This window comes from Hyposmocoma kahamanoa, unplaced genomic scaffold, assembly GCF_003589595.1.
Source record: "Hyposmocoma kahamanoa isolate Upper Pololo Valley unplaced genomic scaffold, ASM358959v1 64, whole genome shotgun sequence".
Taxonomy (NCBI): Eukaryota; Metazoa; Arthropoda; class Insecta; order Lepidoptera; family Cosmopterigidae; genus Hyposmocoma; species Hyposmocoma kahamanoa.
This window is the reverse complement of record NW_020653852.1, coordinates 524,853-540,534: the sequence shown is the minus strand read 5'-3', so window position 1 is coordinate 540,534 and position 15,682 is coordinate 524,853. Positions and strand designations below refer to the sequence as shown.

Genomic DNA, 15,682 nt, shown 5'->3' with positions numbered 1-15,682 from the left:
TATCAGAAATTATTATTCGAATCTAAAGAATCGAATCGATTTGGAGTGTATAGAAAATACAGAAACAAAATTTTATTGTCCTTTCTAAAAGGAGGCATTCATTATACTACATTACAGCCCACCTTGCCGTCTGCCGCGTAATGCAGGATTATGAATATAGTCGCAATGTGCAAGCCATCCTGCAATGCGTCGTGCAAGATTCCGTACGTGGGCCATACGCAGGATACTCTATATGCTCAGTGTTCTCCTACCTGCGCGGCGGATTACTATGCAGGTAGTGAATGGGCCTGTTTAATATCTCAAGATTACATCAAGCATGACACTTAGGTCCTTGAACCATTCGTATTGTAAAAGTTAAATTTTAAGTGTCAAGCTTAACGTGCTCTTGACATACTTTAATATTTTTTTAAAGTGATTATCCTATGACATTGAAATTTAGGAAAGACTTGAAGACGTTAACACATATTATACATCGTTGAGATTTAGTGCCAGACAACAACAGTCGTTTGCTAACGTTTCACAGAAATTTATTACATGTTTTTTGATATATTTAATTCAAAATTGCTAAAATTTATTGCGGCAGTCCTATTTTATAATGTACAGAGTTTAAGGGTCGTACTCCACTACTCTACTCAATACTCAAGTCAAGATTTGAGTATTATTTCAAGCACTGGAAATATGACCCTAATGACAAGGACTTGCGTATGATTTCTAGTGCTTTAAATCACACTGAGGAGAACGTGGGAGAACGATAATTATCTAGAGGCATTTGTTGCTTCTACGTTAAATTGACTGGTTTCTATTGCAAAATAAGAGTGAAAACCCTGGCTGATACACCAATGGTGCTAGCACGATGCGACTCGTGAGACAACAAAACTCTCTCGCGGCGTCAATTTACTCGCTTTGTGTAGTACGACATGTCGCAGCGACAAATTTAGTCTCCGAGAGTAGACTTATCATCGGGCGACTTACATGTGTTACCATTTATTAGAAAAATATATATTCAACTCGCGTCATATTCTTAGGTGACAATACCGTATCGGTAATAGAGATACCTTACCAGCTCTATGTCTAGAGAGATACACCGTTTCATTCGTTCAGTGAAGTGAGTGAAATTGAAAAACAGTAAACACATTGACATCATATCATACGCTAAACAAAATTCTAACTATTTGGCGTGGCACTACTATCTGGCGAGCTTAAGTGGCGAGTATTCTGAACACTGTATATGCTGTATAGAGACACAAACCTAAGACTGTGAATATAGACTTGGTTTGCATAGCATTTGGAGTTACGTTGCGGTCTCACCAAATAATACCAAATAATTAAAATAAATTAGCACAGACCATTGACCTAAGTTATCTATTGGGAGTGCGAAAGAAGAAAAAAAACAATGAAAATAGTAATTAACTTGCTTATATATGTAAAAAGCGTGATAACAACAAAATCAATTATACAAAAAATCAATTACACAAACAACTATTTTTAAAACAAAAAAACACAATGTATTTTGGTGTCTCTGGGGTAATTAAACATCCTTAGCTAAAAAAATTCCCCAGTTTATACATATACATACATGTGTAAAATACTCTGTTATTTTTAAATCGACATAGTGGTATGAGGGACAATTTAGGACTTTATTTAATTAATTTTGCTTGTCTTATAATATCTAAATATTTAATGAAAATAATTCCAAGTTTCAATTTTGATTCTGCTTTTAATAAATTGCATAACTGAACGGCATTCCTTTAAATTACAATACTATGTTACTTTAAAGAATTAATTCTTAAAAATGACCCTTTAAATCGGCACCGTAAAAGCATACATTTTTTTTAAATCTTTTGATGCAATGTTACTTTTAAAAATAAAATAAGGTTTCTATTAAGCAAAACACTCTATCTAGAGGTGGGCGTTTAAACGAAAAGCACTTAAAAACATTTGCTTTTTAAAATAAGCACATCGGCCTTCTTTAGCATGGCTACGAATGACAGTCGCGACGCGCGCGATAAAATTTGAATAAGCGCGCGCTATTGGCTGTCTCAATCAGATTTAATTTAGATAATTTAGATTTAGAAAGTGGTTTTTTAAGAATGCTTTCTTTATGACAATGAAAATATGTAAAATTTAATTTTATAAGGGGGTAAAATAAAACTACGCACAAATCGTGCGCCTAGGGGCTCGTGCAGCATGCCAGCGATATTTCGCGACAGCAGGCGCAGCGACTTCTAACGACGAAATACTTAATGCAGTGCAACGTGCGGGCGACTAGCGACGAAATACTACCGAATGAATTTCCGAAGAATTATCATACATACAGGGAAAATTGATATAGTATGAATCAATAGTCCTAATGGTTTCTGTGACTCTCTGAGCATATTGAACATTTTTCGGAGTTTTTGCAAAACTTGGCGTTGTAGCCAAATGGAAGAACATCGTCGGTTTTTCGCTTTTCTTGGATTTCGGTATATTTGCCAATCACAGGTCTAAAAAATGCGGGGAAACAACTATTTAAAAGTATTATTTTCTATTTTCTAAAAATAATGTTTTTAAACACGCGCCTTTATCTTTCGAGTTTCCTGTCTTTCTTTTTCTTAGCGATTGTATTGGAATGACAGCTGTCAAACGCAACATCGAGATTCCCGCTAGGAGTAATAGAGAATAAAATTTTAAGGACTTCAACTTCGTAACATAATAAACATAAAAAATATCACGCCCTTTTTTCTTTGGGCAATAATGTAGAAACGATAACTTTTTTATAAAAAATAACCGACTCCAAAAGTTCGTGGAATTACATCTATTTGCCAAGTTTTATTGACATCGGTTACCGGAAAGTACGCGAAACCGGATTCATTCCCTAGTTTGCCACCCACAGAGATGGAAATTTTCTTCAAACTAAAATGGGACCAACGCTGAGGTAACATTTTTCCAATAAAAAAAGAATCATCCATATCGGTTCACAAGCCGGAGTTATCGTGTAAGATACATAAAAAAAATACAGTCGAATTGAGAACCTCCTCCTTTTTTAAAGTCGGTTAAAAATGATAAATCAATGTTTGAAGAAAATTGATTTATAGTGTTTCTAGGTAAATTCAGTACCTTTTTTTTCTCAATCTACTGTTTTTTGGTAAAATATCTTCCGATTTTTGCGCAAGCGACTTGCGACGACTGATCGCTCCAAGTCTCGCGACCAATGGTCGCTGGTCGCGGGCAAGCTGCACGACGCCGTTTAGTTCTATGTGTTAAAACTAGTCGCAGCGAGTCGCTGCGACCACAGTCGCGTCATATCGCCGGCACGCTGCAGGAGCCCCCGATACATGGAGCGCACCATAAATTTCCGGAATGGATAAGAAAAAAATACTATACATTTATTGTTTCTCAAAATATTTTTCGTTAACGTTAATGCACTTTTTCATACGAATGAACCAATTTTTTAAAACATTTATGCCACTCCTCTGTGACAGTCTCTGAAACATATTTTTCATACTCTTCGACAGCCTTTTCAGGTGATAAAAATCGTTGTCCGCGTAACTGGTGAGTAATTTTTGGAAATAAATAAAAATCACAAGGTGCCAGGTCCGGATTGTACGCGGGGTGGCTCATAAGGTCAAAGTTGTTCACCTTCGAAAATTCATTTGTCTGTCTGGCCGTGTGAGAACTGGCCTCATCGTGGTGCAAGATGATACTGCGTTTACGGTTATTTTTACGGAGTTTGTCAATCACTTCCGGCAAACAAATGGTCGTGTACCAATCACTATTCACGGTACAACGATTCTCCAAAGCAACAGTAGCCACGTGTCCAGTTTTATTAAAAAAAGAAGCAATCATCCGCTTAGAGGCATTTTGCACGCGCGCCACTTTGATTGGTTTCGGCTCATCTCGAAAGACCCATAGGCTCGATTGCTGCTTTGTTTTGGGATCGTAACTATAAATCCATGTTTCGTCACCTGTTACTATATCCCACACCAAATTTGACGCTCCTGTGTTGAATCTGGTAAGCATGGCATTCGATCCGTTTTTTTGAGACTCAGTCAAATTGTGTGGAATCCACTGAGAGCACTGCTTTTTCACACCCAAATGTTTGTGTAGTATTGATTGTATTTGACTCATGCCTATGCCTAAAGATGTCCGAATCTCATGGTATGTCACATGCCTGTCTGTTTTGATCATATGGCGCACAGCATCGATGTTTTTGTTGTTCACAGTAGTGGACGGGCGTCTTTCACGAAATCCGTCACTGAGATTCACACGACCGCGTTTGAATTCTGCAAACTAGCTGTAAATAGTCGTCTTGCATGGTGCTTTATCGCCAAAAGCAGTTTGAAGCCGAGTGAAGCTCCGCTAAGCTGTTAAGTAGTAGAAAAACATACCACGAAAATTTTCCTTTAATTTTTCCTTTAATTAAAATAATTTTAATTTTAATTTAAAGTTAAATCCATGGTGATGTAGACAACCAATTTCTAAAATGACGCCACAATGTAAAAACAAGTGATAGTCAGATGAAACACACTACGTATTCTACAGCCAAAAAATTCCATTTTCAAATGTTGTAATATATTCTTTTTAAATATTGTTTATGTAAGTGGCCAGTTCTGAAAACTTATAATGCGCCGTAAGTCACACGCCTGTCGATAACAGTTGCAGTGCCCCGTCACTCTGAGACATAAGTTGACAAGTCCCATGTGCCTAGTGTTGTAACTTGAAAAAAATATCAAATGTTTTTTTACATTTTTGAAAAAAAAAACAAGAAAAAAACACAACGCCCTGCTAAAATTTGTAATAAATAAATAAATCATTTTTATTAAAATCAGTTACCATGATAATTATAACAAAAATTTAGGGTCATATTTCAGAACTCTACTCAATGCTCAAGTCAGGACTTGAGTATGATTTAAAGCACTAGAAATCATACTCAAGTCCTTGCCATTAGGGTCTTATTTTCAGTGCTTGAAAGCATACTCAAGCCCTGACTTGAACATTGAGTAGAGTTCTGGAATACAACAAATAATCTTCATTTGTGTTACTAGTGCTACTACTGTTACAGGTGTTACCCACAATTGTAATATATCAAAATTTTCAGTGTCTTCGTTTCCTTCATTAAAATCCTACCGAATAATTTTATATAAGCGGCTTGCTAATAATTCTATTTAAATGTTGCTACATGCTACATAAGGGATATGTACGATGTGGAAAAAAATATCCATATCGCTCTTAGATAAATAAATAAGTAGTTTTTTTATCAATAATAATCAAAATAGCGATGCAACAGCAATCGATAGATTAAAAAAAAGGTAAAATGAATGTTAGAATCCCTGCATTTTTCCCACATAGCGTCAATCCCACAAAATGCCCAATCGAGTTGAAATTCCCCGCAATTTGGGGAATTCGCCACAAATTGACAACACTATGAGTGTTGCCCATTTATTTTGAGCAATTTATCTATGAAGAATAATATTAACAACAAAAGAGGAAATGTAGGAAAAAATACTATTGCCATGTTTTGATTTTCATACTTTTAGAAAAAAAAAACGTACTCCAGAAAAAAAAAACGGTTTCTTTTCATGTTTCTTTTCATTGTTTTTTTTCACCTCAGAAAAAAAGTTTTTTTTAACAACACTACATGTGCCTGTAACCTCACCAGCACCTTAGAGAATGGAAAAAGCACACAGCCGGGAGTATTTCCGGTTTTGAAGGGTAAGGACCCTTCACAACCACACAATAACGCCGACATTACTGTTTGTGGGCCGAAATAGATAAGGTGGCAGTACTTCACTGGACGAACTCTTTCACAAGAAGTTCTGATGCTATGTTTTTTGTGAGATATCCTAGGATGGAAAGAAATAAAAAAAGAGACATCGGAGAAGTTTGTGTCATTTCGCGAATCCCCCTTCACCTCTGAAGAGATTGTAAAACTATACCTACGCCACAAGTTCAGTCCACATATCAACCTACCTATAAGTGATTTAAGATAATTACCACAGAAACGTAATATCAATCATACTTTTGATAAAAGCTAACGACCATACAGTCATCATGCATAAAAATAAAACTACCAATTCTAGACTAATACAAAATATTGAAACTAAAGTCACAACTGAATTGAAACTTGTTGAAACAGTTTCTAGTGACCTTTTAGAAACACAACAAACGTACCATGATGCAGTATTAAAGGTATGTACCTACCCACCCCTGAATTTTCGGTACAAATAGTAACAATTAAGTTCTAGGTTGACACTGAAATGAATTTGATTATCAAAGTCGACTCGTGGCCGGCCTAAACATTCTTTTCAGTAGCAGTCACGCGCATCTTGCTTGTCCTTGTCAATCAATGGTGTTTAAAAGCTGGGCTATGTTTTTATAATAAACAAAATGTATTTTCAATAAATAATCAACCAAATACGGGGCAAAGCTAGCTACAATCTATTCTTGCAAACAATAATGTTTTAGACCGCGAAGGTTTTGACTTTGCTTATAGTATATACATTCATAACTAATATTAAAAAACTCTCTTCACAGATTTTTAGGGAAGCTTTTACATCTATCATAGACAATTGCGTAACTTATTCGCATTTATTAAATCAAATAAAAGCAGCTTATGAAAATTCTATACAAGTAAGGGACGAACGAATCACACAATTTATAACACAAGACGTAAGTTTCGTCAGATTTATTTTATAGTTTACAACGATATCTTTGTAAGCTGGTATTTGGTAGTTCATACGAGGTTTTCTCGTAGGTTTGGTAAGAAACATATTGTACGGATTATGCCATTCCCAATGTTAAGAAGGATTTTGTAGAACCACCCGTAACTTCGATTTTACCTATTTTGTTTAGATTTTACTCCAGACATACGACATAAAACATTACGACGAAATAGTAGTTCCATGTTTAACCTCGTAATTGGTGTCCTCGGCGTTATCGCAAAATGTATCACCTCTCTTATCTTTACGTTTTTGTGTCATGATTTCTACGCTTAGCCTTAAACAATCTCTATCTATATAACATCGGCTAATGGTATTTTACCGGTTTAGACTAAGTTGAGTCTAAACCGGTAAAATACCATTAGCCGATCGTCCATCTCTAAAAATTTGACGAGTGACTGATTATAGAGAAACTAACCGTTTATTTACATCTCATAATTGCTCGCCTGATCCCTTTTTCTCCAACTTTCAAATCCCGTTTCCAAATTATATTCCATGATATTATAAAAGTTTCCCTGTTTTAAAAACATGTCAGTCAAAACGCTCTGTATGTGACTAAAAGTTTACCGCGAAAAGCTATCCAGAACTGTACTCAATGCTCAAGTTAGGATTTGAGCAGACTTGAGTATGATTTCGAGCACTGGAAATACGACTGTAATGGCTAGGACTTGAGTATGATTTCTAGTGCTTTGAATCATACTCAAGTTCTGACACGAGCTTTGAGTAGAGTTCTAGAAAACGACCCTTCAGATTGGCGTTACGTCCATGGATTGGCGGGTGCACTCACAGACTACATAAGTGAACGGTGTACCCTATGGGATCCTTAAATTTGGTATCAAAATAATGTATCTAATTTGTACATGCTATTTAGTACCTCTGTTTAAAAAATTTGTACCCCCATCAGAACGAAGTTATAGCAATATCAAAGGTACACCCGCCATTCTGACTCTCACAAAACACAGTACAAAAAAAAAAGATTGACGTTCACGAAACCAGTGGTAACCGCGAACTGACAATTATATTATAGAAAATATTTCTAATAGTTTAGGGCGGAATGTTATTTTTAAATAAAAATTAATTTCGTCATAAATTTACTGATATATTGTAAAATTTTGTTGTTAATAAATTTCATGTAAATCATTTAATTGTAAATCTTTTATTAAAATTACTACACGTGATAATAATGGCTGGAACAACTGAAATTATCGGAAAGAATCGTACAATTTTCGTGTTAGACGGAGGATTTTCCACCCAGCTGTCATGCCACGTTGGCTGTTCTTCTGACGGAGATCCATTGTGGTCGTCGCGCTTTCTACAGACTCATCCTCAGCAGGTGCTTAATACACATCTTGACTTTCTACGAGCCGGCGCAGACGTAATTTCCACAAACACCTACCAAGCTTCAGTTGAAGGCTTTGTAAAACATCTAGGAGTGACGGCGGAGGAAGGCATTGAACTTATAAGGGGTGCTGTAAACCTAGCCAAGAGCGCTCGTGACATTTATTTAGAGGAGTGTCGCGAAACCGGCCTGCCTAAGCGCATCCCTCGAGTTGCTGGTTCGGTCGGCCCTTACGGAGCTTACTTACACGATGGGTCTGAGTACGACGGGAATTACATTGACAGAACGCCAGTGAGCACCATGAGGGAATGGCATAGACCAAGGATGAGGACATTAGTAGAAGCAGGTGTGGACCTACTGGCAATAGAAACTATACCATGTCTAAAAGAAGCTGAAATGCTCATGGAGTTACTTAAGGAGTTCCCTAATATTAAAGCGTGGCTCTCTTTCAGTGTCAAGGATGGGTCCAGTTTGGCTCATGGGGAGAATTTCAGAGCAGCTGTAAAGAAATGCTGGGATTTAAATTCTAACCAGTTGTTGGCTGTGGGTGTCAACTGTTGTTCTCCAAAAATTGTGGCTAATTTGCTGAAAGGCATCAATGATGATAGGCCTACACCAATTCCATTTGTAACTTATCCCAACTCTGGTGAGAAGTATGACCCTGCAATAGGTTGGACAGAGAGAGACAAATGTGAGGCCCTGGAGAGCTTTGTTAATGAGTGGCTGGAGCTTGGTGTGCGATATGTTGGAGGGTGTTGCAGAACCCACAGTGCAGACATATCCCGTATCAAACTTCGAGTCCAGGACTGGGTAGAAATGAAGACACTGGCATTGTGTTAGGGATTATGTGATCATACAGTTTGTTGAGAATAAATCATGTAATAAAACTTTACACTTAGAGAATATGATTGCATAAGAAGAATGATTGATTGGATTTACTAGACTGTATTTTGTACTTGATATTGTATTTTCCATTTCGCAGCAAGTATTTGGCATTTCTGTTAGAAAGAAACAGAGAGATGATAAAATTAAATTGATTTTAAGAGAAAATGAGGACTTGAAAGATCAGAATTTGAAGTTGACCTTTGAAATATCAAAATTGAAAAAAGATATGACTAAGGTACTAGTAAATATTAGTATGGTAGATGGTGCTATCAGTGTTGTCTAATACATCTTGTACTTATTATGTCCACAGAATATAGATATATTTTGTGTTGGGCTTGTCTTATTGTACATTGCGCTTTGGGATATATACAACCATTGCCATAATTCTGTGTTTTATTCATTCTGCACATACTACTCTTATGTAATTTGTTTGTTGCAATTACTAGATGTGTTTGTACAATATACATGTAATTGTACCACAAATATATTACGTAAACGCGCTAATAATATGTATGTTACAACGACATCTATGTAAGGTAGGATGGTCAACAGTCAACTAGATTCTACGAACCGCGCCAGTAACTCTGAAAGGCAATATTGGAATTTGGTGCAATTCGCACCAGATGAGCTTCTACTACACTCGCGAGCAACCAAATCGACTCAAGCGCTACCTCTACATTCAAACATTGTTCTATATAAAAGTATACAACATTTCAATAAAAATAATATGCCATTTGAAAGCTTGAAACCTAAGCTTTAAAAAAACATCAATATCAATAAATAAAACAAGTACCAACATGTTCATTTGCGCAATTAGGGAGAATGGGACTAATTACTACCTACGCTACCTGCTAGTTGCGCTACCCTCTACCCCTATAAAAACCCCCGTGACCCTTGAATCCTTATCAGTCGCTGATCAACAGTTGACCGATACACATCTCCGCAACCTGCATTCATTGTTTTCAAGAAACCATGGATACCACACCTCAAGAAGCCGCTCAAGTTGTTGCCTTTTTGCAACAAGGATTCAGTCAGCGAGTAGTGGCTTCCCAGCTTCACTTGAGTCAATCTGCTGTATCCCGAGTATACCGACGGTATCAAGAGACCGGAGCATTCACTCGGAGACCAACAACCAGCCGCCACCGTTGTACTTCTGAAGGAGACGACCGTTTCATTGTCTCAACCACCCTGCGAAATCGGCACCTTACGGGTGTCGATGTGCAGGGCGAGCTGAGACGTGTTCGAGGCGTAGCTGTCAGTGAGTGGACAGTAAGAAGACGTCTGAAGGAAGCCAATCTGTCTCCAAAAAGGCCTGCAACAGGCCCCAAATTGACTGCAGGCCACCGGCAAGCTCGGCTACAGTTTGCTCGAGAGCATCTTAACTGGAGCTTTGGGCAATGGCGGTCGGTCCTATTCACTGACGAGTGCAGGATGTGTCTGCATGGCAGTGACAGGAGAGGCCGGGTCTACAGGCGTCCGGGAGAGCGATTTGCCCAATGCTGTTTCGCAGAAACCGTTGCCTATGGTGGCGGTTCTTGCATGATGTGGGCTGGTATCTCGTTGGAGGGTAAAATTCGAAAATCGTTTTCGTGCCTGGAGGAGGCCGAGGAGCGGGACTGGGAGCTGATGGGTACATCACAAATATTCTCCTGGAACATGTTGTGCCCTACGCAGGATTTGTTGGCGAAGACTTCATCCTAATGCACGACAATGCTCGATGCCACACAGCGCGCGTTACTCAGGAGTTCCTTCAAGAAGTCGATTTGCGCACAATGGACTGGCCTGCGCTAAGTCCAGACCTAAATCCCATCGAACATTTATGGGACGAGCTCAAACGAAGGGTACGAGCAAGAAATCCAGCTCCTTCGAGCCTGGAAGAACTGAAGGCAGCTTTATTAGAGGAGTGGGAAGGTATTCCTCAAGACAACGTCAAAAAACTAATAAGATCGATGAAGAATCGATTACGTGCTGTAATTAGGGCTAGGGGAGGCAATACCAAATATTGAATTAATAAATTTTATACTTCTTAAGAAAAAAACGTGTTTTATTTGTGTCAAACTCCTTTACCCAAAATCCCATTTTTCTCCCATTTAAGTTCAGACACCGGTAATAAAAAAAAGTATACATGGATATTAATAATGACGACATTTCCTAAAAGCTGAAGTTTCAAGCTTTCAAATGGCATATTATTTTTATTGAAATGTTGTATACTTTTATATAGAACAATGTTTGAATGTAGAGGTAGCGCTTGAGTCGATTTGGTTGCTCGCGAGTGTATATACACCTATTCTTCTAGTCGACAGCGAGCTAGCGACACTTATAGATGCCCAGTGTCGTCGATGTTTTTCATTTTAAAACTAAAAAACGCGAGAATTTTGTTTAGTTTGACTTATATAAGCAGTAGCTGCATATTAATAGATTAGCCATCAATGCACTTTTTAGGTAGGTAGTTAAAATAAGCACCGTTGCTTTTAGGCACGTTACTTAATCCCAAATGTTACAAGTACGGGGTGGTGCAGAATTAAGAACTTTAAAGGTGTACACAATGAACCTATGAAAACATATTGGTATATTAAACATGAAATGTTGATTGGTTTTTGGGAAATTTAAAAAAATCATAGAGTAAGTGCACCGACCGAGTTACAAACCGCCTATTTTGAATTTGAGAAACTTAGTCGTTTTTTTCTTTGAAATCCATTACTTATTTTGTTTTTAGAATTTTGTTTTTTTTTTCAATTATGTTTAATATTTTTGTTGAATGCCCAAAAACTTATTGTTTTCATAATTTAAGCAAAAACCGCGTTGTATATCACAATTTTTATATAAATACAATGTTTTGGTGATGATTGTAATAATCATGTCCATTGTGGCACCTTTGGTTCATTGTGTACCAGCCCCCGGTTTAATGAGTACCATAGGTAAACCATTCCCCAGTAAACCATTTCCTCATTTTTTTAAAAACATGGTTTTAGAAAGATTGACTGTATTTGGACAAAAATGAAGTACTACTTTATCATACCCAGTTAAATTAGTAAAATTATCTATAATTCTAAGCAAAAAGTGTATAATGTAGGTCCATAGATCCAGGGTTACAGTTCTTAACAATTTAGGCGCGTTCATTGCCGACCATCCTACCCTCCTGTTAAGTAGATTGAAGTCTACCTTAGAGGATGGAAAAAAAATTAGTCTACGCTATTTTATATGTGCATGTAAATCGTTTTGAACATTTATTAATTGGTTTGCTACTTTTACTGATAACGTAAATTATAGTTAGAGGAAAATAAGTTTTCGGATTACTTGACTCTGATGAGAGAGCGAGACGCACGATATACGCTCTTCTTTGAAAATCTTGAACTTCACATGAAGCTGAAAGAACTTGACGGTAGTAATCATTGGACAGACGGTGCTTGTGGAGACCCTGTGGTATTGAGAATCGCCCTTGATAGATGTAGGTAAGATCCTTAAGAATTCAAATATTTCTTGATCTATCAAAAACTACTCCCATACGTAAAATTTTGCTACATTTTTGTATAATCTTAAATAGGGAGCAACTATCTACAACGCAACAAGAGTTGAATAGAATGAGAGAAGAATATGCGGAAACTGTGCCTTATCGAGAACACGACTCTTTAACTACTAAATATTACGACGCGACCAAAACCATAAACACATTAAAGATCGAACATGAGGCTCTTCAAGAGTCTTTCAACCGCATTGTGGGTAAGCCTCGGTCTCAAAACCCATTAAATTATCAAAGGCAACTGGTTGATGTGTTCATTTATTCCAGCCTCAAAGAAAAGCATCGAAGAAGAATTGGTAGAAATAAAAGAACGGTGTAGAGAGCTTGAACGAGCTGGTACGCCCCGCCCACAATGGGAATTGTGTGCAGATTTCATTGGAGGTGGACGAGACAGGTTCGTATTATAAATACCTAGATAAATTTGAGCTATAGCGTAATTATCTTTAAATTTCTAATAACGATTTTGAAATATTCAGATGGTGGCAACTAGCCAGCGGATTGTCTTCTAGAGACACTCTTCGAGTGTTACTAAAGGAATTGGGACCGGCAGCAGAAAGTGATAATTTAGAACACTTTGACGGACTTGTAAACCACTTGATTAATAAATTATCAAAATTACTGACGTTTGATACCAACATAAATATTGAATTTAAGTAATAAAGTTGCTTTTCAGGGAATAGATCCAGCCATACCTCCCTACCTTCGTTACGAAGGTAAAGTGCGTAACTTAAGGCTATCACGTCGCGAAGTCAGCGTTATTATTAATGACATTTGGGTTGGAAGACAGGAGCATGGACGGAATATGCCGATGCAGGACTATGTTACTAAATACTTTGAAGACAGGTAGGTCACACCTATCCATTTGCGGTAGAAAAGCTTTGGAGCGTATCGCGACTGCACAACTCTACAACCAGATTGTTCACTCCAGATACCAACAGCCGTCAGTTCGGGCAGAGTGGGCATACAATTTATGCGCTGGTGCAGAACAAATGCTCGATGAACCTCAAGTTAAACTGTTCTGGGGTATTCTACATGGTCATCTTAGCGAGCACATCTATTGGGGGCTTCGCTCGCAATGGCAGACATTGAAAGACCAGCTATATAAGCATAGCAAGGCTCGAGAGGTCATAGTCCGCAACATGAAACTGATTAACCATTAACTATCCACATTCCTATTTATTTACTTAAATACTACCCTGTTGCAGACAATAACTATTGACGAATTTGAAAAAATTGCCAAAGCAACGTTTCCCTTAAAAAGCGAAGTGGACATTAAAAACTTGACCGATGTTGTGAGAAAACAACTTAAACTTAAGATGCATATCAACGAAATCAACTTGGATAAACTATTCCAAGAGGTAGGATCTAAACGAGTTAAGGGAATTGATTTTAACAGGGACCCTCTGCTAAAGTTGTTTATTTGTTGCATCATATAGAATGAAGAAGGATTCGACCGTGTAGAATTCGCTCGCGAATTATACCGCCAAAGGCAAATGGCGCAGGACAAATACATTCGTGAAGTGGTAGCCGAGTTGGGAGGTCGACAAGCTAGCAAAAAGCCCATTTCTGTGGAGAACCTAAAACGCGCTTTTGCCATCGTAGACCCGGCGATTGGTAAGCAAAATTAAGTTCCGAAGTATTTATTTATTTATTTATTTATTTACTTTGCATTTTGCAAGTATATAAACCAACTACACAAATATAGTGTGCGCACACACATATACAGTACATTTTATATTACTTATTCTATCTCTTGGCTTGAAACCAAATAGGTAACTGTATTGCATTTTTTAGATCATATTCGTATGGATCGTAATATTCGCTGGGCATTTTCTAACACTAGCTCGAACTTGAGCAATGAGCAGCCACTGCCCTTACGGGCCTTGGTGACACGATTGGCCGCGGGAGATATAGAGCGCGTCGGTCCTCGCCTGAGCAGCATACATCGTAGAACTGTTTATAAATAAGAACTAAATTCTTACCAAACTACTTCATATTCGTATAAGCTATTTATACCTCCATCGATTGTGGAGATAGTTAGATGACATCCATGTACTCACGAACATATCTGAAGCTATCCTAGATCCTGAGGATGTTGACCATCTAAGTTAATGGTTCGCCCAAGTGGACCACAAATATTCTCTATACCATTTCAATATATTAAGATATGTAGATGACGATGAGATAAGATTAAGAGATCAATGGACATTATGAAAATGGAACCACAGAACGAAGACATTCTCGGAAGCTACAAGGTGCAGATCCCACTTAGAAGGGTTGAATAAATATCGTTTTCGCGGAAAACTTGTTGAAGTCAATCTACGTACAATATATTTTGTTTTTATTTAATTTACTTAATAAGGTACATCCACAGAATACGTATTACACATTCCCAAAATACTTAAATAATCATTTTAATTTCTAATACATATCCCACAAAGGAGTACACAATATTCATAAATTATTTGTCACATTAGATTAATAAACAGTTTGTATTTGAAATAATTAGAATTGTGATTCATTCGACTATAAATAATAAATTAATAACGCACACATTCAACATAGCCCCGCACTAGGGAAACCCTGTGTCGCGGGTGCCATGGACACACACATAGACAACCACAAATTACACCCAAACTCACGAGAGAAATAAATGTAAGCCATACAAACATTTCTCCCGGCCCGGGAATCGAACCTGGGACCTCTGCGTGGCAGTCCGGCATGGTAACCGTTCGGCCACGGAGGCAGTTTACTAAATTTAATAAAAATTGTTTAGGAGCTATATGATATATGATTTTACATATACACATTTTACAATAGGCACTTACTTAATAAATATTAAAAACATTATTTCATATTACTTACATTTAAATTACCTAATAACGATTGCAATACACAATGCCTGAACAAAGGCAAGGAATTATTGAAAATATATGGAAAATATCCAAATCTGGCACTCGAATACAAAGCTCCCCATATACCATACTGATTCTATTCACTGGATATGTTTATTAAGGAATTTATTATAAGAAAATACAGAGGTGACAGACAGAGTAGCTAATAATCTCAGTACAGCATACTAAAAAACCGACCTCAAAAGTTCGTGGAATTCATTGACTTACAAATTACATCTATTTACCAGGTTTTATTGAAATCAATTACCGGAAAGTACGCGAAACCGGACTCATCCCCAAGTTTGCCATTCTTAGAGGTGGAATATTTTCTTCAAATTTAAATGGG

At 37.3% G+C, this 15,682-nt stretch overlaps 1 protein-coding gene across 1 annotated transcript; it reads left to right on the top strand.

Moving 5' to 3' along the window:
* Positions 1–7,409: 7,409 nt before the first annotated feature.
* LOC113230950 (translin-associated factor X-interacting protein 1-like) lies at positions 7,410–14,869 on the top strand. Its single transcript, XM_026465060.1, has 11 exons — positions 7,410–8,835; positions 9,020–9,157; positions 12,193–12,374; positions 12,467–12,642; positions 12,710–12,836; positions 12,919–13,027; positions 13,116–13,285; positions 13,371–13,566; positions 13,648–13,800; positions 13,879–14,056; positions 14,237–14,869. Exons 1-11 carry the CDS (start codon positions 7,882–7,884, stop codon positions 14,407–14,409), a joined length of 2,556 nt encoding a protein of 851 aa, XP_026320845.1. The 5' UTR covers positions 7,410–7,881; the 3' UTR covers positions 14,410–14,869.
* The last annotated feature ends 813 nt before the right edge of the window (positions 14,870–15,682 follow it).